Consider the following 25,483-nt stretch of genomic DNA (forward strand, 5'->3'; position numbering starts at 1 on the left):
TTGAAGTATTTCCACAAGTTGGGCATGGATGATATATATGCACCAACTCTAGGGGAAGTCTTGAGATTTTATCTCCATATCTTTCTCTATAATGACCATAGATCAAGGGATTATGCAGCTGTATGCTTTTATTCTTTCTCCTTCTTTAGAGCTCTCTAATATGCAAATTCATTCCTAATTTGTAGCTCCATTTGTAGTATAAATACAAGTTGCATGTTCTCATCTAAATCAATAGAGAGAGTATCAATAATAATATCTTTTCTTCTTTCAAGTAAACTCTTGAGAATTTTGAAATCCAACATTGAATTCGAGTGTACTTTAAGAGTAGCATTACCTGTATAGGCAACCTCCACCCTTACCGCGTTGATAGTCGATGACCAAAAGATATTTTGATCTTCAAAACAATTACAATTACGAGCTTTTCAAATCACATTAACAATATTGATCACAATAGCCAACACCACCGACTTACATTGGCCGGATAATAATGATTTTTCTTTGGTTATAATTCAATTAATTGAATCATAATGATTTTTCTTTTTCTTTTATTAGATCAGTGTGATTTTTGAAACCATTAAAAAATAATTAAAAATCTAAATACTATTAAAAATCAAATATATGAGAATCGAAAAAACATTAGCTAGCCACATGTCTAGCAATAATTGGATGACTATGATATTCCAATCTCTCCATCGATCATCCATCGTTACATTTCATGACCCCACAGAATCTTTTCCCAGCCAACAACAACGAACAAATAGATTTGTGGATATAACATTAAGATAAAAGGATAAGCCTCAACATATTTCAACCGTTAGATTCTAAATATCGCACAATCCAACAGTTGATCGTAAAGAGAGAAACACAACCACATGAATGGTTCCGAAACTAAATACATATGAAACAACACCCCATGCTCTAAACAAAACCAACAACAACAGCATTTTCATCTTCCATTTTCACTCTTTTTTTTCTTTGTCACCACCATAAGAACTAGTGGTTCTTCATGGCCACCGTTACTACACAAGCTTCCGCCGCGGTTTTCCGGCCATGTGGTTTGAAATCAAGGTTTCTTGGTGGTTCTTCAGGGAAGTTGAACAGACAAGTGGCTTTTAGGCCGGTTGGATGTTCACCTTCTGCTTCTTTTAAAGTTGAAGCTAAGAAAGGAGAGTGGTTGCCAGGTTTGGCCTCACCAGGTTACCTCACTGGCAGGTATGTAAACTTGATCTATTTTGTTGTATAATGAAACACTCACACAGACATGAACACTGTCCCATACACATTAGTAATCATATGTGCCACTATAGTGGCACAAGGGATCTTAAACTTGACTCTGATACCTTGAGAAAATTGTGTTTGTGCCCAATAGTGGCACAATGGATCTTGAAGTTGGCTCTAATACCATAATAAAATTGTGGTTGAGCTTAAATCATTCATACAAAACAATTTTGTAATGTAAAGATTGCTCTCACTTATAAACGCACATCTGACTCATATATTGTCCGATGCGTAATTCTAATTAGTAATGGTTTAAATCATTAGGCTCGTGAAGATTGCGAGCACTTATAAATATATGTTTAAATCACATATTGTCTGATGTGAGACTTTTAACCGTACTCACTTTATGTTTTATAGTGAATTGTTCATTTTAGAGTTGCATGATTATGTTCAAAGAATATTGGCTTGAGGAATTGTCACTTATTATAGGCACTGCTAAGATTTTTGTTTTAGGAATTTTGAAATGTGATTTCAGTATCTCATGTTGTAGAAGATTAGCCCTTTCCGTCACATGCAATTTGAGTTGGACGTCAAATACTTAGTTTGTGAAAATGAAGACATTCTTTATAGTTAGACTAACTTGTGAATTTGTTTGGTTTGTGTTGCTATTAGTCTTCCCGGAGACAACGGATTCGATCCATTGGGACTCGCCGAGGATCCAGAGAACTTGAGGTGGTTCGTTCAAGCCGAGTTAGTGAACGGACGCTGGGCAATGTTGGGTGTTGCAGGGATGTTACTCCCTGAGGTGTTCACAAGCATTGGAATCATCAATGTTCCAAAATGGTACGATGCAGGGAAAGAAGAATACTTCGCTTCATCTTCAACACTCTTCGTGATCGAGTTCATTTTGTTCCACTATGTTGAGATTAGAAGATGGCAAGACATTAAGAACCCTGGCAGTGTTAACCAAGATCCTATCTTTAAGCAATACAGCTTGCCAAAAGGCGAGGTCGGTTACCCTGGTGGGATCTTTAACCCTTTGAACTTTGCACCAACCTTGGAGGCTAAAGAGAAGGAAATTGCAAATGGTAAATATTTTTAGTTTCTCTAAAGTCTTCTGGTTTAACAATCGATCATAATCGCTAGATCATTAACCGTGTTTCACTTTGCAGGACGATTGGCGATGTTGGCGTTCTTGGGATTTATAATTCAGCACAATGTGACAGGAAAAGGACCATTTGACAACCTTGTGCAGCACATTTCTGATCCATGGCACAACACCATTGTTCAAACATTAGGTGGAAACTAAAATGTTTGTATTATTATCCAATGACATGAAAGCCTATGTTCTTCTCATGTAAATCCTGAATGGATGAATTTTGAAAGACATTTGGGCATGATTGTTAAGTACCTTAATCTATTTTCATGTACAGAAGAACTGAGATGGTTTTATATTGTTCTTTATATTCTCGAGCCTTTTGACCAAATTAAGGGTGCCTCTAGTTTGCATGTTTTTGTTTTCATTTCAAGTAATAACCATAAGAGAATTCTTTCAACAGAATCATTGAAATATACTTAGAGAGGATTTTGAAATAAAGGAACATCATCAGTTAGTGAGAAATTGAAGCACTTCATGGAAGTTGGAACTAATAAAGGTTTGACTCATAATTAAATAGTACAGTAGAATATTCAGATGGAAGTAATATACTAGTAATGTTTATTGGGTTATGAACATCCATAAAATGCTCAGCTTGATAAACCTATACGTTTGAATTATGGTCTGATCTCATGAATGTAAAAGAACTTAGATAACTTAACTCATTTTACATTTTTGTACCTTAAATTAAATTATATCTATAATGGTTTCTATGTTAGAGAATAATTTGTATTGATCCTATGTTATTGATAGCAAAACAACATAAATGAATAAATTAAATGCAGAAATTAGAAATTATATAATTACCTTTAGTCATTGTTAGAGCATATAGATGGTGTATATTCTGACTAGTGGAATGATAACAAGTTTAAGGAGTAAAGGCTAGTTATAGATTTGATTTTACTATCAAAAACTAGTAACAAACTCGTGCGTTTGCACGGGTTCATGTACGAGACGCGCATTTATTTTATGTGTACATTTTTTTATTATAAAATATTAAGCCTTAAAATGGAAAATATAAAGAATTTTAACATAAACAATAACATAAAAAAAAAATTTGATGAATTACATTTAATCATAAAATCACCAAAAATAAAGGTGCAATATTGTAATATTTCGTATCATTAGGGCATATCAAATGGGGCAATATTAAAAGAAAATTACATAAACCCACATCATCTTGAAGCAATATTAATGTGAAATATGAATGTGAAATAAAAGAAATAAATAATTTTAATTGCCCTTAAATTTTAAACAATTATTAAAGGAAAAAATTTATTACTAAACTGAAAAAGGATACTAAACTGAGAAAAACGTTTGCCAGTTTGCAATTGTCAATGAAAAATTCCCATTGTAATTACTCTTAGTTTAATTAGGGTGTTTAAAAATCCATTAAACATTCTTGATTAGTGAAGTGGGTCTTAATTAAAAGCCTTACACAATGTATGTTGTAACACCCCTTTTATACCCCAAAATAAATAAGCATATGATCAGAGAATAAGCATTCATATAATTCAAAAGGGCGTCACATCGACGTTTTCAAAAATTAAAAGCTTTTAAAAACCGACAGCATTTATCCACAATATACAATACACCTGGTCATTCCAAATAACACCTAAACATTTAATTACAATTCATACAGAATATGCATTCACAACGGAAAGTACTAAAAATACTCATGTATTTCATAAAATGATTCATGTCCCATACCATGATCATATCTCAATAAGTATATCAACATAAAATAAACCATAATCATAATAGTTAGCTAAAAGCCTCCCGAACAACAAGTAAACAATAAACAGATTCACGAGTCATAACATAATACATAAACAAATAAAACATGAGTTCAACACGACTAGTCTACCCAGTGTTACATGACCAGAGCATCGACTCACTACCAATCTCCAACAAACACGGAAGAAATTTCCGGCTAGATCACGCACGAGCTACTAAACTCCAGAACCTGCATGTCGCCAAACGAGGGCAACATTAAAACAGAAGGGTGAGAATACGAATCATTATGAACGAAGTATAATAAGATACAATGATTAAGATCAATAATTATAGGAATTTATTATACCATGTCTAATCATGTAAAATAATACAATTCAATATATTCACATATATTAAGCATTCAACAAGTATAAAGAGTATAATATTCTAATTCCAATTCTATCTTTCCAATTATGCACATAACCATAATTATCACATATTCACACATTTAACCAAGTATGTATCCAAACATCACCCATTTCAATTTTCAACTCATACACATATCACTGTTAGAACAAGATTTGTTCTGATCAATATTCTTAGTTTTGATGATAACAAGGATATGAATTTTGTGTGAGATAATGTGGTACTCTAATACATTGCAATTTCCATTTCAGGAAATATATATAGAGTACGCACAAATCAGCGCTCAGAAGCTTTGTCTCAGAAGGTTCAGCATGCAACATCAGAACATGGTCTGGCAAGACATCAGAAGATGGTCAAGGCAGAATCAGAACATGGGTCTATGAAAGCATCAGAAGAACTTGAGATCAGAAGCAGAAGCACTGAAGTTCTCATGGTATCACGCTCAGAAGCACTTCAAGGTCAGAAGACAAGAAGATGCTATGCACCAAGCTGTTTGACTCTGATGATATTCAAATATTTTATTCACAAACATCAGATCAGAAGAAAGTACAGGTGGCAGGCTACGCTGACTGACAAAAGGAACGTTGGAAGCTATTAAAGGCAACGTCAGTAGACACAGCGTGAACAAGGCTCGAGGTAGTTGACAAAAGCGTGAAACATTAAATGCAAAGCTGTACGGAACACGCAAAGCATTAAATGCGTTCAACGGTCATCTTCTCAAAACGCCTATAAATATGAAGTTCTGATGAGAAGCAAGGTTGACGATTTGCTAACAATTAACTTGCTGAAACGCTGATCAAATCCAAAGCTCAGAAACTTCATCTTCATCAAAGCTCACTACATTGCTGTTGTAATATATTAGTGAGATTAAGCTTAAACGTTAAGAGAAATATCACTGTTGTGATTATAGCTTTTAAGAAGCATTGTAAAACTCTTATTTGATTACATTAAGTTGTAAGGAACTAGAGTGATCAAGTGTTGATCAGGATACTCTAGGAAGTCTTAGCTTGTGTCTAAGCAGTTGTAATTAGAGTGATCACGTGGTGGTCAGGATACTCTAAGAAAGTCTTAGCTTGTGTCTAAGCAATTATTCCTGCAGTGATCAGGTTGTGATCAGGATACTCTGGAAGACTTAGTCGCGGACTAAGTGGAAAACCATTGTAATCTGTTGCGATTAGTGGATTAAATCCTCAGGTGAGGTAAATCACTCCGTGGGGGTGGACTAGAGTAGTTTAGTTAACAACGAACCAGGATAAAAATAACTGTGCAATTTATTTTTATCGCTCAAGTTTTTAAGACTACACTTATTCAAACCCCCCCTTTCTAAGTGTTTTTCTATCCTTCAATTGGCATCAGAGCGCCGGTTCTAAGGTGCAAGCACTTAACCGTGTTTAGAAAAGATTCAGGAAGAGAAAAACGCTTCAGTAAAAGATGGCTGGTGAATCTCAAGTAATTCCAACTCCATCTACATCTGGCTCTGCTGAGCAATACAATGGTAACAATGGCTATACTAGACCACCAATATTCGATGGTGAAAACTTTGAATATTGGAAAGATAAACTGGAAAGTTACTTTCTTGGTCTGGATGCTGATCTATGGGATCTTCTGTTGGATGGTTACAAACATCCTATTAAAGCTACTGGTGTAAGGCTCACGAGAAGCGAAATGAATGATGATCAAAAGAAAGATTTCAAAAATCATCACAAATGCAGGACTGTTTTGCTGAATGCTATCTCTCATGCTGAGTATGAGAAGATATCTAACAGGGAAACGGCCCATGACATATATGAGTCCTTGAAGATGACTCATGAAGGAAATGCTCAAGTCAAGGAGACTAAAGCTCTTGCTCTAATCCAGAAGTATGAAGCCTTCAAGATGGAGGATGATGAAGACATTGAGAAGATGTTTTCAAGATTTCAAACTCTAACTGCTGGATTGAGAGTTCTGGATAAAGGCTACACCAAGGCTGATCATGTAAAGAAGATTATCAGAAGCTTACCCAGAAGATGGGGCCCAATGGTGACTGCATTCATGATTGCGAAGAATCTGAATGAAGTTTCTTTGGAAGAGCTTATCAGTGCCTTGAGTGAAGGATAGAAAAACACTTAGAAAGGGGGGGTTTGAATAAGTGTAGCTTTAAAAACTTGACAGATAAAAATAAATTGCACAGTTATTTTTATCCTGGTTCGTTGTTAACTAAACTACTCCAGTCCACCCCCGCAGAGATGATTTACCTCAACTGAGGATTTAATCCACTAATCGCACGGATTACAATGGTTCTCCACTTAGTCAGCAACTAAGTCTTCCAGAGTCTTCTGATCACACACTGATCACTCCAGGAACAACTGCTTAGATACCCTCTAAGACTTTCTAGAGTATTCTGATCCACACGATCACTCTAGTTACAACCTGCTTAGATAACCTCTAAGACTTCCTAGAGTATTCTGATCCACACGATCACTCTAGTTCCTTACAACTTAATGTAATCAATTCTAAGAGTATTACAATTGCTTCTTAAAAGCTATAATCACAAACTGTGATATTTCTCTTAACGTTTAAGCTTAATCTCACTAATATATTACAACAGCAATGTAGTGAGCTTTGATGAAGATGAAGATTCTGAGCTTTGAATAGAACAGAGTTTCAGCAAGTTAATATGAGTTGTTTTGTTCAGAATCGTTTTTCTTGCTTCTCATCAGAACTTCATATTTATAGGCGTTGGAGAAGATGACCGTTGAGTGCATTTAATGCTTTGCGTGTTCCGTACAGCATCGCATTTAATGTTATACGCTTTTGTCAACTACCTCGAGCCTTGTTCACGCTGTGTCTACTGACGTTGCCTTTAATAGCTTTTAACGTTCCTTTTGTCAGTCAGCGTAGCTTGCCACTTGTACTTCCTTCTGATCTGATGTTTGTGAATACAACGTTTGAATATCATCAGAGTCAAACAGCTTGGTGCAAAGCATCTTCTGATCTTCTGACCTTGAAGTGCTTCTGAGCGTGATACCATCAGAACTTCAGTGCTTCTGATCTCATGTTCTTCTGATGCTTCCATAGACCCATGTTCTGATTCTGCTTCGACCATCTTCTGATGTCTTGCCAGACCATGTTTTGATGTTGCATGCTGAACCCTTTGAGACAAAGCTTCTGAGCGTTGAATTATGCGTACTCTTTATATATTTCCTGAAAAGGAAATTGCATTGGATTAGAGTACCATATTATCTTAAGCAAAATTCATATTATTGTTATCATCAAAACTAAGATAATTGATCAGAACAAATCTTGTTCTAACAATCTCCCCCTTTTTGATGATGACAAAAACATATATAAATGATATGAATTTGCGATCAGAAAGAGCAGACGGCAAAAGACAAATTACACAGCTATAGCATAAGCATATGAATATGTCTCCCCCTGAGATTAACAATCTCCCCCTGAGATAAATAATCTCCCCCTGAAATAAATACTCGAAGAACTTTAATAAAAGACTTCCCTGATTATTTCGGTAGAGACGATCACATAAGCTTCTGTCTTCAGAGAATTCATAGCTTCTGACTTCTGCTTCCATTGGACAGCTTCAGAACTAGAATTTCTTTAGATCCCTAGAACACTCACAGCTTCTGATTCCTGCTTCCATCTAGGACAACTTCAGAACTTGAATTTCTTTGATCTTCAGAACATTCACAGCTTCTGATTTCTGCTTCCATTTAGGACAGCTTCAGAACTTGAATTTCTTTGATTTCAGAACATTCACAGCTTCTGATTTCTGCTTCCATTTAGGACAGCTTCAGAACTTGAGTTTTCTGGATCTTTAGAACATTCACAGCTTCTGATTTCTGCTTCCCTCGGATAGCTTCAGAGCTTTGAATTTCTACCAATCATCACTTCATGCTAGATTTGTATCAGAACATTGTTGAATGTACCAGAGCATCATCAGAGCATCTCTACATCCTGAAATGTTACAGAACAAAAACTAAACGACAAAAGTCAGCATGAACGAGTCAGAACATAAAATGTATATTAGAACACATGATATGTATCAGAGCCATATAGGCTAAAATAATGTATCAGAGCAAATAGACAAATATGGATCAAATTCTATTATCAGTGCTTCTGATTCATTCTTCTTTCTTGCTTCTGATTTCTGAAGCTTGACAGCACTCAGCTTGCTTCAGTTTCCATGAGCTTATTCTTTTTACAGAATAACACTTCTTATGGTTTTGCTTCTTGTGTTTGCTTTGAAGATTCTCTTCACTTCTTTATACCTGCAAAACACTTAAACCATATAGAACTTGCAGTTCTTGTTAGTAAATGTGTGGGAGCTTTACCCAGCAACTGATAGATTAATCAAATCATTTATCATTTATCTTCTCCCCCTTTTTGTCATAACATCAAAAAGCATAAGAGATTCAGATGCAAAGCAAGAGACAAAAGGAAAGAAACACAAATAACTTTTCATTGATTTCAACAAGAAAGATTACAAAAGAGGAATGCAGGAAAACAGATGCAACAAGGAAAGAAAAACTACACAGACCAAAGGACTAAGATCCTAGCCTACGCAAAATCCGCGCCAGAACATCATGAATCCCGTCAGTGCTTGTAGCTTGCCTTGCCATGAAGGAGCGAAACTCAGCATTGGCTACTTCTTGCGCGTCCAAACGAGAAGCCAGCATAGCTTGATTCTGATGAAGAGCTTCCAAGGTCTCCATCAGAGCTGAGGTTTCACCAGAAGAAGAGGCACCTGAATTTCTGCCAAAAGGGATAGCAATCTCAGCAGGGTGATCTTCTGGAAGATCTCTAGCTTGTGCATCTTCCATTTCCTCATCTGAGTCTGACTCAGAAGTAGCCTTAGCATATTCTGGTTCAGGCAGTTCAGAAGTTCCAACTTCCAACGCTTGAAGAATAGCTGCTAGGTTTGTTGGAGGAGTAGGACCAGCAACTTCAGTAGGATAAACCACTACTGGAAAGACCATGTGAGGTGCTTTTTCAGAAGGGTTCATTCTGAACCAGTTGAACAGCCACTGAAAATCTCCAGTCAGCACAGGAAACCATGGTCTCCACACCACGATGTCTCTGCAGAGATTTTCTTCTCCCAACTCATCTGCTGGTATCTTCTCCTCAAGAACACTTCTGTTCCTGATGAGATGGTGATAGCTGCTTTCACCAACTTCCAACCGAAGACCACGAACACCAGGAGCTTCAGACATAATCCTTCTCTGAGTGTCTGTAGCCTTAGCCAGAAAATCCTGACGAAAGGTATCCCAAAGGTTGCTTGTAGCATACTCATCCAGATGGTTAAGGTGAGCAGCACCCAGAATCTCCAACCAGCCATTTACATCAGAATGTAAAAGCTCCAGAAATGATTGAGTGGTAGGGGTTGGAGGGTTGATAGTGAATCTGGAGTCGGGAAAAACAACACTATAGGGATTAGGTGTTTTGGTGGGAAAAGGGTGTGAGAGAGATGAAGAAATATCTGATGGATGGGTTGAAGGAGAGGAGATATCAGATGGTGAAGAAGGTGGTTCCGAGAGGATGAATGAGGAGGAAGAGGTGGTGGAGGTCTGTGAAGAGGGAGGTGATTGAGGGGTACCGTCAAGGGGTTGATACACACGTCTAGAGTAATTTCCAGACATCATAGCTTCGAACGGGTTCACTTTGAGAGGGTCATAGGTGATCCTTACTCTTTTTGGTTTGGTTTCTGGTTCAGCAGATGCCTTTCTCTTTTGTTTCCGATCATTATCTTGATTCCCAGAGCTTGACGATGGATTCATGATGAAGTTGCAGATATTGGAAACTGCTAGGGTTTATGATATGAATGCAAAGATAGAGAACGAAAAAGAAACTGAATGCAAAGTGAGAGAAATATAAGAGGGAAAAGAAACGTTTGAAGAATATAAAAAGAAAACTGAAGGAGAGTAAATGATGAAAAACATTTAATGTTACGTGACGTGAGGAGAGATAATAATGACAAAAGACGTGATTTGCACAGCTACCTAAGTAGACGTCCCCTCAACTGCACGCACGCTTGTCCAGGAATAGTGAACACGTGTTTACCATCTGGATAGCCAGTTACAGCTGTTTTGCTTTTAAAGAGATTCTGAATCAACTTAGACAATGAAACATTAGTAATAACTGAATCACAATTTCTAATTGATTTCAATCAGAACTTCTTAAAAAAAAATTCATTTTAGAAGATACCCATACATAAGAACTTCTCATCTTCTCATTCTGGGCTTGTTTCTGAAGACCCATTTTGTACCTATTATATTGAATCCATCTGGTCTAGGAACAAGATCCCAAACATCATTCCTTGTAAACTGATTCAGTTCTTCTTGCATAGCAATTATCCAGTCTGGATCTTCTAGAGCATGATCAACAGAAGTTGGCTCGATCAAAGATACAAGACCTAATTGACAGTCTGCATTGTTCTTAAGGAATGCTCTTGTTCTGATTGGATCATCCTTCTTTCCAAGAATGACATCTTCTGAATGACCAGAGATGAGTCTGGATGATCTTCTGACAGATGGTTCTTCAGAAATGCTTAGATTCTCCAGAGAAGCTGATACTTGATCTTCAGATTCTTTGCTTCTGAGAAGCTCTGCTTCTGATGCGTTGCTTCTTGGCTCAACAACTTCTGATATATCAATATCACAATCTGCAAAATTATCAAACTGCTTTGGTTTTTCAGAACCAAGCTTATCATCAAACCTGATATTGATTGATTCTTCCACAATCAATGTTTCAGTATTGTATACTCTGTAGCCTTTTGAGCGTTCAGAATATCCAAGAAGGAAACATTTTTGTGCTTTGGAATCAAACTTACCAAGATGATCTTTAGTGTTCAGAATAAAGCATACACATCCAAAAGGATGGAAATATGAAATGTTGGGCTTTTTATTCTTCCACAATTCATAAGGAGTCTTATTTAGAATAGGTCTAATAGAGATTCTATTCTGAATATAGCATGCAGTGTTTATTGCTTCTGCCCAGAAATGCTTAGCCATATTGGTTTCATTGATCATGGTTCTGGCCATTTCTTGCAGAGTCCTATTCTTTTGTTCTACAACTCCGTTTTGCTGTGGAGTTCTAGGACAAGAGAAATCATGGGCAATACCATTTTCTTTGAAGAATTCTTCAAAGGATCTGTTCTCAAATTCACCACCATGATCACTTCTGACCTTTATGATTTTACACTCTTTTTCAGATTGAATCTGAATGCAGAAATCAAAGAACACTGAATGAGACTCATCCTTGTGTTTCAAGAATTTTACCAAACAGATCAATGTGCAAGAGTTCTAATGGCCTTGAGGTAGAAACAACATTCTTGGACTAGAATGCAGGTTTGGAGAACTTGCCCTTCTGACACGCTTCACAAAGAGCATCTGATTTGAATTTCAGATTAGGGAGTCCTCTGACAAGATCCAGTTTGTTAATCTGAGAAATCTTTCTCAAACTAGCATGACCTAATCTTCTGTGCCAGACCCACTGCTCTTCAGAAACAGACATAAGACAAGTCACCTTCTGACTCATAAGATCTTGCAGATCTATCTTATAAATGTTGTTTTTCCTCTTGCCTGTAAATAGGATTGAGCCATCCTTCTGATTTACAGCCTTGCAAGACTTTTGATTAAAGATTATATCATAACCATTGTCACTCAATTGACTGATAGATAAGAGGTTATGTGTTAATCCTTCTACAAGAAGTACATTAGAAATGGAAGGAGAGTTACCAGACTTTATAGTTCCAGAGCCAATTATCTTGCCCTTCTGATCTCCTCCAAACTTGACTTCTCCTCCAGACTTAAGCACCAGGTCTTGGAACATAGACCTTCTTCCTGTCATGTGTCGTGAGCATCCAGAGTCCAGGTACCACGACATGTTGTGCTTTGTCCTTTTTGCAGCCAAGGATATCTGCAATAGGAATAATCTTATCCTTAGGTACCCACATTTTATTGGGTCCTTTCTTGTTAGATTTTCTCAAGTTCTGATTGAACTTGGGTTTAACATTGTAAGCAATAGGAGGAACATCATGATAATTTTTAATGTGAGTTTCATGATATTTCCTAGGTTGTGTCACATGCTTTTTGGTGTGTGTTATGTGAAAACTTTGAGCATGTGAAGTGTGCCTAATATCATGGGAGTGGCCATACTTGAACTGATCATACAATGGCTTGTATGTGAATTTCATTTCATCAACAGGTTCAAGTTTGTATGGGGTTTCACCCTCAAAACCAATGCCGACTCTTTTGTTTCCAGACACAACATATATCATAGAAGCTAGCTGACTTCTGCCAATACTTCTAGATAAGAACTTCCTGAAACTTAAATCATATTCTTTCAGAATATGGTTTAGACTAGGAGTGGGTTTTTCTGAATCAGAAGGAGATCCAACATTATTGGATAATTTTAAAAGTTTTTCTTTTAATTCAGAATTCTCCAACTCAAGCTTCTTTGTTTCAAATTCAAATAGCTTTTTCAGCGTTTTGTATTTGAGACTAATCTGAGACTTGAATTCCAGAAGTTCAGTTAGACCGGAAACTAACTCATCTCTAGTAAGTTCAGAAAATACCTCTTCAGAATCTGATTCTGATGTAGATTCTGATCCGTCATCTTCTGTCGCCATCAGCGCACAGTTAGCCTGCTCATCTTCAGAGTCTGAATCATCTTCTGACTCATCCCAGGTTGCCATAAGACCTTTCTTCTTATGAAACTTCTTCTTGGGATTTTCCTTCTGAAGTTTTGGACATTCATTCTTGAAGTGTCCAGGCTCATTGCATTCATAGCACATGGCCTTCTTCTTGTCAAATCTTCTGTCATCAGAAGATTCTCCACGTTCAAATTTCTTTGAACTTCTGACGCCTCTGAACTTCCTTTGCTTGTTCTTCCAGAGTTGATTTAGCCTTCTGGAGATCAAGGACAGTTCATCAGATTCTGATTCTTCAGGATCTTCTTCTCTAGCCTGAAAAGCGTTAGTGCATTTCATGATATTGGATTTTAATGCAATAGACTTACCTTTCTTTTGAGGCTCATTTGCGTCCAGCTCTATTTCATGGCTTCTCAAGGCACTGATAAGCTCTTCCAGAGAAACTTCATTCAGATTCTTTGCGATCTTGAATGCAGTCACCATAGGACCCCATCTTCTGGGTAAGCTTCTGATGATCTTCTTTACGTGATCAGCCTTGGTGTATCCCTTGTCAAGAACTCTCAATCCAGCAGTAAGAGTTTGAAATCTTGAAAACATCTTTTCAATGTCTTCATCATCCTCCATCTTGAAGGCTTCATACTTCTGGATTAAAGCGAGAGCTTTAGTCTCCTTGACTTGAGCATTTCCTTCATGAGTCATTTTCAAGGACTCATATATGTCATAGGCCATTTCCCTGTTAGATATCTTCTCATACTCAGCATGAGAGATAGCATTCAGCAAAACAGTTCTGCATTTATGATGATTCCTGAAAAGCTTCTTCTGATCATCACTCATTTCTTGCCTTGTCAGCTTTACGCCACTGGCATTTACTGGATGTTTGTAACCATCCATCAGAAGATCCCATAGATCACCATCTAGACCAAGAAAGTAACTTTCCAGTTTATCTTTCCAGTATTCAAAGTTTTCACCATCAAATACCGGCGGTCTAGTATAACCATTGTTACCGTTGTGTTGCTCAGCAGAGCCAGATGTAGATGTAGACTTTGCAGTTTCATCAGCCATCTTTTACTGAAGCGTTTTTCTCTTCCTGAATCTTTTCTAAACACGGTTAAGTGCTTGCACCTTAGAACCGGCGCTCTGATGCCAATTGAAGGATAGAAAAACACTTAGAAAGGGGGGGTTTGAATAAGTGTAGCTTTAAAAACTTGACAGATAAAAATAAATTGCACAGTTATTTTTATCCTGGTTCGTTGTTAACTAAACTACTCCAGTCCACCCCCGCAGAGATGATTTACCTCAACTGAGGATTTAATCCACTAATCGCACGGATTACAATGGTTCTCCACTTAGTCAGCAACTAAGTCTTCCAGAGTCTTCTGATCACACACTGATCACTCCAGGAACAACTGCTTAGATACCCTCTAAGACTTTCTAGAGTATTCTGATCCACACGATCACTCTAGTTACAACCTGCTTAGATAACCTCTAAGACTTCCTAGAGTATTCTGATCCACACGATCACTCTAGTTCCTTACAACTTAATGTAATCAATTCTAAGAGTATTACAATTGCTTCTTAAAAGCTATAATCACAAACTGTGATATTTCTCTTAACGTTTAAGCTTAATCTCACTAATATATTACAACAGCAATGTAGTGAGCTTTGATGAAGATGAAGATTCTGAGCTTTGAATAGAACAGAGTTTCAGCAAGTTAATATGAGTTGTTTTGTTCAGAATCGTTTTTCTTGCTTCTCATCAGAACTTCATATTTATAGGCGTTGGAGAAGATGACCGTTGAGTGCATTTAATGCTTTGCGTGTTCCGTACAGCATCGCATTTAATGTTATACGCTTTTGTCAACTACCTCGAGCCTTGTTCACGCTGTGTCTACTGACGTTGCCTTTAATAGCTTTTAACGTTCCTTTTGTCAGTCAGCGTAGCTTGCCACTTGTACTTCCTTCTGATCTGATGTTTGTGAATACAACGTTTGAATATCATCAGAGTCAAACAGCTTGGTGCAAAGCATCTTCTGATCTTCTGACCTTGAAGTGCTTCTGAGCGTGATACCATCAGAACTTCAGTGCTTCTGATCTCATGTTCTTCTGATGCTTCCATAGACCCATGTTCTGATTCTGCTTCGACCATCTTCTGATGTCTTGCCAGACCATGTTCTGATGTTGCATGCTGAACCCTTTGAGACAAAGCTTCTGAGCGCTGAATTATGCGTACTCTTTATATATTTCCTGAAAAGGAAATTGCATTGGATTAGAGTACCATATTATCTTAAGCAAAATTCATATTATTGTTATCATCAAAACTAAGATAATTGATCAGAACAAATCTTGTTCTAACATTGAGAAGCTATGAAATAGAGTTGGACGCAAACGAGCCTCAGAAGAAAGGTAAGTCTATTGCATTAAAATCTATTGTTAAAAAATGCACTAACGCTTTTCAGGCTAGAGAAGAAGATCCTGAAGAATCAGAATCTGAAGAAGAAGATGAACTGTCCATGATCTCCAGAAGGGTGAACCAACTCTGGAAGAGCAAGCAAAGGAAGTTCAGAGGCTTCAGAAGTTCAAAGAGATTTGAACGTGGAGAATCTTCTGGTGACAGAAGATCTGACAAGAAGAAGGCTGTCTGCTATGAGTGCAATGAGCCAGGACATTACAAGAATGAGTGTCCGAAACTTCAGAAGGAGAATCCCAAGAAGAAGTTTCATAAGAAGAAAGGTCTTATGGCAACATGGGATGATTCTGAATCTGAATCAGGATTAGACTTTGAAGGAGAGCAGACAAACTTTGCGCTGATGGCGACAGAAGATGATGGATCAGAATCTACATCAGAATCAGATTCTGAAGAGGTATTTTCTGAACTATCTAGAGAAGAGTTAGTTTCCAGTCTAACAGAGCTTCTTGAATTAAAAGCCCATCTTAGTATCAAATACAAAAAGCTGAAAAAGCAATTTGAATTTGAAACTAAGAAGCTTGAGTTGGAAAATTCTGAATTAAAAGAAAAAGTTTTAAAATTATCCAATAATGTTGGATCTCCTTCTGATTAAGAAAAATCCACTCCCAGTCTGAATCATATTCTGAAAGAGTATGATTTAAGTTTCAGGAAGTTCTTATCTAGAAGTATTGGCAGAAGTCAGCTAACTTCTATGATATATGCTGTGTCTGAAAACAAAAGAGTTGGCATTGGTTATGAGGGTGAAATCCCATACAAGCTTGAATCTGTGGATGATATGAAAATATCATACAAGCCTCTGTATAACCAATTTAAATATGGCCACTCCCATGATATTAAGCACACATCACATGCACAAAGTTTTCACATAACACACACCAAGAAGCATGTGACACAACCTAAGAAATATCATGGAACTCAGAATAAGAAATATCATGCTGTTCCTCCTGTTAAATATTTTGCTAAACCCAAGTTCAATCAGAACTTGAGGAGAACTAACAAGAAAGGACCCAAGAAGTTGTGGGTACCTAAGGAAAAGATTATTCCTATTGCAGATATCCTTGGCGGAAAAGAGGACAAAAAGCAAAATGTCATGGTACCTGGACTCTGGGTGCTCGCGACACATGACGGGAAGAAGGTCTACATTCCAAGACCTGGTGCTTAAACCAGGTGGAGAAGTCAAGTTTGGAGGAGATCAGAAGGGCAAAATCATTGGCTCTGGAACCATAAGTCTTGGTAACTCTCCTTCCATAACTAATGTACTTCTTGTAGAAGGATTAACGCATAACTTATTGTCCATAAGTCAATTAAGTGACAATGGTTATGATATAATCTTCAATCAAAAGTCTTGCAAGGCTGTAAGTCAGAAGGATGGCTCAATCCTATTTACAGGCAAGAGGAAGAACAACATTTATAAGATTGATCTTTCTGATCTTGAGAAGCAGAAAGTGACTTGTCTTATGTCTGTTTCTGAAGAGCAATGGGTCTGGCACAGAAGATTAGGGCATGCTAGTTTGAGAAAGATTTCTCAGATTAACAAACTAAATCTGGTCAGAGGACTCCCAAATCTGAAATACAAATCAGATGCTCTTTGTGAAGCATGTCAGAAGGGCAAGTTCTCCAGACCTACATTCAAGTCTAAGAATGTTGTTTCTACCTCAAGGCCGTTAGAACTCTTGCACATTGATCTGTTTGGCCCAGTCAAAACAGCATCTGTCAGAGGGAAGAAATATGGATTAGTCATCATTGATGATTATAACCGCTGGACATGGGTAAAGTTCTTGAAACACAAGGATGAGTCTCATTCAGTGTTCTTTGATTTCTGCACTCAGATTCAATCTGAGAAAGAGTGTAAAATCATAAAGGTCAGAAGTGATCATGGTGGTGAATTTGAGAACAGACTCTTTGAGGAGTTCTTCAAAGAAAATGGTATTGCCCATGATTTCTCTTGCCCTAGAACTCCACAGCAAAATGGAGTTGTAGAGCGAAAGAATAGGACTCTACAAGAAATGGCCAGAACCATGATCAATGAAACCAATATGGCTAAGCATTTCTGGGCAGAAGCAATTAACACTGCATGCTATATTCAGAATAGAATCTCTATTAGACCTATTCTAAATAAGACTCCTTATGAATTGTGGAAGAACAGAAAGCCCAACATTTCATATTTCCATCCTTTTGGATGTGTATGTTTTATTCTGAATACTAAAGATCATCTTGGTAAGTTTGATTCCAAAGCACAAAAGTGTTTCCTTCTTGGATATTCTGAACGCTCTAAAGGCTACAGAGTATACAATACTGAAACATTGATTGTAGAAGATTCAATCAATATCAGGTTTGATGATAAGCTTGGTCTTGAAAAACCAAAGCAGTTTGAGAATTTTGCAGATTTTGATATTGATATATCAGAAGTTGAAGAACCAAGAAGCAAAGCTGCAGAAGCTGGCAGTCTCAGAAGCAATGGATCAGAAGATCAAGTTGCTGCATCTTTAGAGAATTGGAGCATTTCTGAAGAACCTACAGTCAGAAGATCACCTAGACTTGCTTCAGCTCATTCAGAAGATGTGATCCTTGGAAAGAAAGATGATCCCATTAGAACAAGGGCATTCCTTAAGAACAATGCAGAATGTCAATTAGGTCTTGTTTCTTTGATCGAGCCAACTTCTGTTGATCAAGCTCTAGAAGATCCAGACTGGATAATTGCCATGCAAGAAGAACTAAATCAGTTTACAAGGAATGATGTATGGGACTTGGTTCCTAGACCAAAAGGATTTAACATCATCGGTACTAAGTGGGTTTTCAGAAACAAGCTAAGTGAGAAAGGAGAAGTGGTAAGAAACAAAGCCAGACTGGTTGCTCAAGGTTATAGTCAGCAAGAAGGGATTGACTACACAGAAACCTTTGCACCAGTGGCCAGGTTAGAATCTATTCGTCTATTAATTTCCTTTGCCACTCAACACAACATCACTCTTTATCAGATGGATGTCAAGAGTGCCTTCTTAAATGGTTATATAGATGAAGAAGTTTATGTTCACCAACCTCCTGGTTTTGAAGACTCCATGTCTCCAAATCATGTTTTTAAATTAAAGAAATCATTATACGGATTGAAACAAGCTCCCAGAGCTTGGTATGAACGTTTGAGTTCTTTCCTTCTGGAAAATGGTTTCACTAGAGGAAAAATGGACACTACTCTCTTCTGTAAAACATTTAAAAAGGATATTTTAATTTGTCAAATATATGTTGATGATATTATCTTTGGAACATCTAATGCTACACTTGGAAAGGAGTTTGCTAAGTCTATGCAGGCTGAATTTGAAATGAGCATGATGGGAGAACTCAAGTATTTCCTTGGGATTCAAATCAACCAAACTTCCGATGGAACCTATGTTCATCAAACGAAGTATGTGAAAGAACTTCTGAAGAAGTTTAATCTTTCTGAAAGCAAAGAAGCCAAAACTCCTATGCATCCAACATGTGTACTGGGTAAGGATGAGGTAAGTAAGAAGGTAGATCAGAAGTTGTACAGAGGTATGATTGGATCTCTTCTATATCTAACTGCTTCTAGACCTGACATTCTCTTTAGTTTTTGCTTGTGTGCTCGATTCCAATCAGATCCAAGAGAATCTCATTTAACAGCGGTTAAGAGAATTCTAAGGTATCTGAAAGGTACTACTAATGTTGGTTTAGTTTACAGAAGATCTAAAGAATACAACTTAGTAGGATTCTGTGATGCTGATTATGCTGGAGATAGAATAGAAAGAAAGAGCACTTCTGGAAGTTGTCAATTTCTTGGAAGTCATCTAATCTCATGGTACAGCAAGAAGCAAGCTACTATTGCCCTCTCAACAACAGAAGCAGAATATGTTGCTGCTGCTGGTTGTAGCACACAAATGCTCTGGATGAGAAGTCAGCTGGAAGATTATCAGATATATGAGAGTAACATTCCTATTTTCTGTGATAATACTTCTGCTATATGTTTATCTAAGAATCCTATTTTACATTCAAAAGCTAAACATATTGAGATTAAACATCATTCCATAAGGGACTATGTTCAGAAGGGTGTTATATCTTTAAACTTTGTGGATACAGACCATCAATGGGGTGATATCTTTACAAAACCCCTTGCTGAAGATAGGTTTAAGTTCATTCTGAGGAATATCAGTATGGATTTATGCCCAGAATGAGAAGATGAGAAGATCTTATGTATGAGTATCTTCTGAAATGAAATTGGATTATTTTTTTAAAGAAGTTCTGATTAAAATCAATTAGAAATTATGATTCAGTTATTACTAACGTTCCATTGTCTAAGTTGATTCAGAATCTCTTTAAAAGCAAAACAGCTGTAACTGGCTATCCAGATGGTAAACACGTGTTCACTATTTATGGACAAGCGTGCGAGCAGTTGAGGGGACGTCTACTTAGGTAACTGTGCAAATCACGTCTTTTGTCATTATTATCTCTCCTCACATCAAATAACATTAAATGCCATTCATCATTTCTTTTATGGTTCTTTACGTTTTTATATCCGTCAAACGTTTCCCTTCCCTAGAACGTTTTCCTTCCCCACATTCCCTCTATTTATTTCTCCTTTTCCTTGCATTCTTCAATCAATCGTTGTGCTCTCGCCTTCTTTCTCTTTTTTCTTTGAATATCTTTTGTGATAACCCTAGTTCTCTCTTCATCGTTCTAGCGTTCATCATGAATCCTTCGCCCAGTTCTCTTCATCAAAACTTTAAACCTGTTGAAGAAACTAAGTCTCAAAAGTGGATGATCTATTTGAATAGAACGGATGGAAGGGTTAATCGGTTACAGGATGAGAAACATCTCTCAGGATGGCATTCCAAGTTTTTTCTCAAGACAGATCTCTTCCTTGATGCTGTTATTAACCATTGTCCAAAGGAAGAAGACTTTCTTAAGATATTGGATGAAGTAAGGTTCCCTAAGGACTTAACTTCTATGTTAAGGGAAAGCCCATCTGAGAATATGCACTCTCCTGGTGAACTGTTCTCAGTTCCTCTTTTGTATTCATTTACTTCTTTCTCTGGGAGCGGCTCAGGCATGCAGAGTTTCAAGCCTTCATGGCTGAACAAACTGAGAAGACCGCAGGGACTCATGATATGTTAGCTAGGATTATGTCTAAGTTAGAGTCTTAGGTTTTGAGTCTTTGTAGCTTTCTTTCCTTGTTGCATCTGTTTTTCTGCATACACCTTTTGTAATCCTTCTTGTTGAAATCAATGAAAAGTTATTTATGTTTCTTTCCTTTTGTCTCTTGCTTTACATCTGAATCTTTTATGCTTTTTGATGTTATGACAAAAAGGGGGAGAAAATATATGATAAATGATCTGATTAATATTATCAGTTACCGAGTAAAAAGACCCCACATTTACTAACAGAAGCTGCAAGCTTCATATGTTTTTAAGTTGTGTTGTTGCAGGAATCATAGATTCAAGATCAACATAAGAAGCAACAAGATGAATCAAGCTCTTGGATTCTTGAAGCAAGCTGAGTGCTAGGAAGCTTCCGAATCAGAAGCAAGAAGGAAGAATGATCAGAAATTCTGATAATAGAATATGATCCAAATCAGTGTCCATTTGCTCTGATACATTGTCTATTGGATCTGATATATTCTATATGGCCTATATGGCTCTGATACATATTTTGTGTTCTGATACACATTTTATGGCTCTGATACATATTTTGTGTTCTGATACACATTTTATGTTCTAACTCATTCATGCTGACTTTTGTCGTTTAGTTTTGTTCTGTAACATTTCAGGATGCAGAGAAGCTCTGATGATGCTCTGGTACATTCAACAATGTTCTGATACAATCTAGCATGAAGAGATGTAAGAAGAAATTCAAAGCTCTGAAGCTATCCGAGGGAAGCAGAAATCAGAAGCTGTGAATGTTCTAAAGATCCAGAAAACTCAAGTTCTGAAGCTGTCCTAAATGGAAGCAGGAATCAGGAGCTGTGAATGTTCTGAAGATCAAAGAAATTCAAGTTCTGAAGCTGTCCTAAAAGGAAGCAGGAATCAGAAGCTGTGAGTGTTCTAGGGATCTAAAGAAATTCAAAGTTCTGAAGCTGTCCAATGGAAGCAGAAGTCAGAAGCTATGAATTATCAGAAGATAGAAGCTTATGTGATCGTCTCTACCGAAATAATCAGGGAAGTCTTTTATTATTAAAGTTCTTCGAGTATTTATTTCAGGGGGAGATTATTCATCTCAGGGGGAGATTGTTAATCTCAGGGGGAGACATATTCACATGCTTATGCTATAGCTGTGTAATTTGTCTTTAGCCGTATGCTCTTTCTGATCGCAAATTCATATCATTTATATATGTTTTTGTCATCATCAAAAAGGGGGAGATTGTTAGAACAAGATTTGTTCTGATCAATATTCTTAGTTTTGATGATAACAAGGATATGAATTTTGTGTGAGATAATGTGGTACTCTAATACATTGCAATTTCCATTTCAGGAAATATATATAGAGTACGCACAAATCAGCGCTCAGAAGCTTTGTCTCAGAAGGTTCAACATGCAACATCAGAACATGGTCTGGCAAGACATCAGAAGATGGTCAAGGCAGAATCAGAACATGGGTCTATGAAAGCATCAGAAGAACTTGAGATCAGAAGCAGAAGCACTGAAGTTCTCATGGTATCACGCTCAGAAGCACTTCAAGGTCAGAAGACAAGAAGATGCTATGCACCAAGCTGTTTGACTCTGATGATATTCAAATATTTTATTCACAAACATCAGAACAGAAGAAAGTACAGGTGGCAGGCTACGCTGACTGACAAAAGGAACGTTGGAAGCTATTAAAGGCAACGTCAGTAGACACAGCGTGAACAAGGCTCGAGGTAGTTGACAAAAGCGTGAAACATTAAATGCAAAGCTGTACGGAACACGCAAAGCATTAAATGCGTTCAACGGTCATCTTCTCAAAACGCCTATAAATATGAAGTTCTGATGAGAAGCAAGGTTGACGATTTGCTAACAATTAACTTGCTGAAACGCTGATCAAATCCAAAGCTCAGAAACTTCATCTTCATCAAAGCTCACTACATTGCTGTTGTAATATATTAGTGAGATTAAGCTTAAACGTTAAGAGAAATATCACTGTTGTGATTATAGCTTTTAAGAAGCATTGTAAAACTCTTATTTGATTACATTAAGTTGTAAGGAACTAGAGTGATCAAGTGTTGATCAGGATACTCTAGGAAGTCTTAGCTTGTGTCTAAGCAGTTGTAATTAGAGTGATCACGTGGTGGTCAGGATACTCTAAGAAAGTCTTAGCTTGTGTCTAAGCAATTGTTCCTGCAGTGATCAGGTTGTGATCAGGATACTCTGGAAGACTTAGTCGCGGACTAAGTGGAAAACCATTGTAATCTGTTGCGATTAGTGGATTAAATCCTCAGGTGAGGTAAATCACTCCGTGGGGGTGGACTGGAGTAGTTTAGTTAACAACGAACCAGGATAAAAATAACTGTGCAATTTATTTTTATCGCTCAAGTTTTTAAGACTACACTTATTCAAACCCCCCCTTTCTAAGTGTTTTTCTATCCTTCAATCACAACTACATCAATTTCACATACTCAATTATCACATAACTCTAATGTGACTCAATGCAAGATATGTGACTCTATGCATGTGGTACCGCAATGTGAACACAAAGTTTCACCGCTTTCCGATTCAATATCTAGAATCCAACCCACGATTCCGATCCGGACAAGATCAAAGCCCCTACGCCTAATCCATATCAAGGATTAACGTCTGCTACGTCTATTTCCAATCAAGGATCACCGTCTATAACCATGTGAACCCACAGTTTCACCGCTTCCACAATAAAGCCGACTATGCCATGAATGTATGTACAATTACCAACCAACTATGCAATTAAGATTATCTCATCAATCTTAACTTACCGCATACCAACAATAATTCAACTCTGAATTATATAACAAATTGTAAACAACATTCACAACACATTGATATCAATCCACATAATAGAAACAATATTCAATTATGATTCACAAAATACAATTAACACTAGTAAATCATACTATCTCACGTTAATTCATATTGTCAACAAAATATAAGAATACACTCCCAAACCAAGTATCAATTCATTAGTATTTGACCAAAAATACAATTACGGTCAACTTTCCAAAATATCGTAAGTTACCGACAAACAAATAATCAATTCAATATCTATTATATTCCAATCAATTATAATTATTGAAATTAATTTACTTATTAAGCAAATCAACTAATTAATAATTACACTTAATTTATTTATTTTTTTAATTCCAAAACCAATATTTAATATAAAAGATATTTAAATCCACACTATTTCGGTCGATTCGTAAATATCACATTTTCAACAAAATAACACCACCACATTAATCTACCAATTAAACTTAGCCACCACGTAAATTTTCATTAAATTCGGAACAATTAATGATACCGCTTAATTCGATCAAACGGGACTGTTTTACATTCCATTGTATTCTATAATTGCTACTGTTCACAATTTATTTTCCCATCTATACAAGTATATTTCATTTCTATTATATATTTCAATTTCAATTCCTAGATTCTAAAATTCAACTATTTTATTTTAATTATATATGATGCCAAGATTTATCCAATTAATGCTGCTAGTGTAACAATTATATTTCATTTTTAAAGTAGTTTCATTTCTATCATACCATTGCTTTAAAACTCAGGTGCTCTGTTTCCTTGTTATTTAGAATATATATATATATATATATATAAACCGAAAATGATGTCACAGTAGTATATATATAGCTATTTTTATATCAATATATGTGATAAAAGAAAATAAAGCTACGGTACAAAAATTATATGCACCTATAGCACTTCTCATCATGCTAACTAATTACACTATACTACCTTATTTTTTAATTGGGAATACGCTACAGTAACTAGAATATAAATAGCAAGTTGACCAACACATAGCCATTATAATGTCATGTGGTTGTCTACTACCTATATATATATATATATATATATATATATATATATATATATATATATATATATATCATGAATGAGGCACATATATGAAAACAACATACAATATTAGAACAGTGGCTCTGAAAACCGGAACAGACACAGTATTAGAACAGCAAGAAAACAACATACAGCCATACTGCAATAGCCTAAAACGAAAATGGTAAGGCTTATTTACCCATTTTTTTTCTCATTTCCCTCACACACAGAATTTTTATTAATGTTTCAAATTCAATTTTCTATTCTCTACACAATAACCTACTCATGTTAATCTATCATTGACCCAATCATACAAACCCATAATAATGAGGATTCTCCCCCTTACCTCTTCAATTTCTTCAAACCCTAGCTTTCCTCTTCTCTCTTAGCCTCCTTTCTCCCATTTCTCTTCTCTTCAAAATCAACAAATAAACATGATACTCCTAACTCTCATTAACCGTTACTACTTATTTGTCATAATGAGTTTAATACTTCTAACTCTAGTAAATAGGCCCAATAGACATAATCTATTAATATCTTTACTAACCCAATAACTAAATAAACACCAATACGCACAAAGTTAATTAATTCAATTAATTATTATATCTCATAACAATTAAATAATTATTTAACAAACAAAGTAAAATAAAATAATATAATAAAATAAATACGGATAAAATCCTATAATAACTCAATGTCTCATATTTCCGGTCTAATCTTAATTACTCGGAAAATTCCCAAAACGTTAAATATTAACTCATTAATATTTCTAATACTAAAAATATTAAAATTTTTGATTAAATATTAATCCGCTATCCCGAACTAATACCGACTAAATCGTT

At 36.4% G+C, this 25,483-nt stretch overlaps 1 protein-coding gene across 1 annotated transcript; it reads left to right on the top strand.

Moving 5' to 3' along the window:
- Positions 1-910: 910 nt before the first annotated feature.
- Positions 911-2,705, top strand: LOC131633976 (chlorophyll a-b binding protein P4, chloroplastic). The gene is made up of 3 exons (XM_058904649.1): positions 911-1,212; positions 1,891-2,306; positions 2,391-2,705. The coding sequence occupies exons 1-3, from the start codon at positions 1,007-1,009 to the stop codon at positions 2,525-2,527; spliced, it is 759 nt and encodes a 252-aa protein (XP_058760632.1). The 5' UTR covers positions 911-1,006; the 3' UTR covers positions 2,528-2,705.
- The last annotated feature ends 22,778 nt before the right edge of the window (positions 2,706-25,483 follow it).

This window comes from Vicia villosa, unplaced genomic scaffold (genome assembly GCF_029867415.1).
Source record: "Vicia villosa cultivar HV-30 ecotype Madison, WI unplaced genomic scaffold, Vvil1.0 ctg.001197F_1_1, whole genome shotgun sequence".
Classification (NCBI taxonomy): domain Eukaryota; kingdom Viridiplantae; phylum Streptophyta; class Magnoliopsida; order Fabales; family Fabaceae; genus Vicia; species Vicia villosa.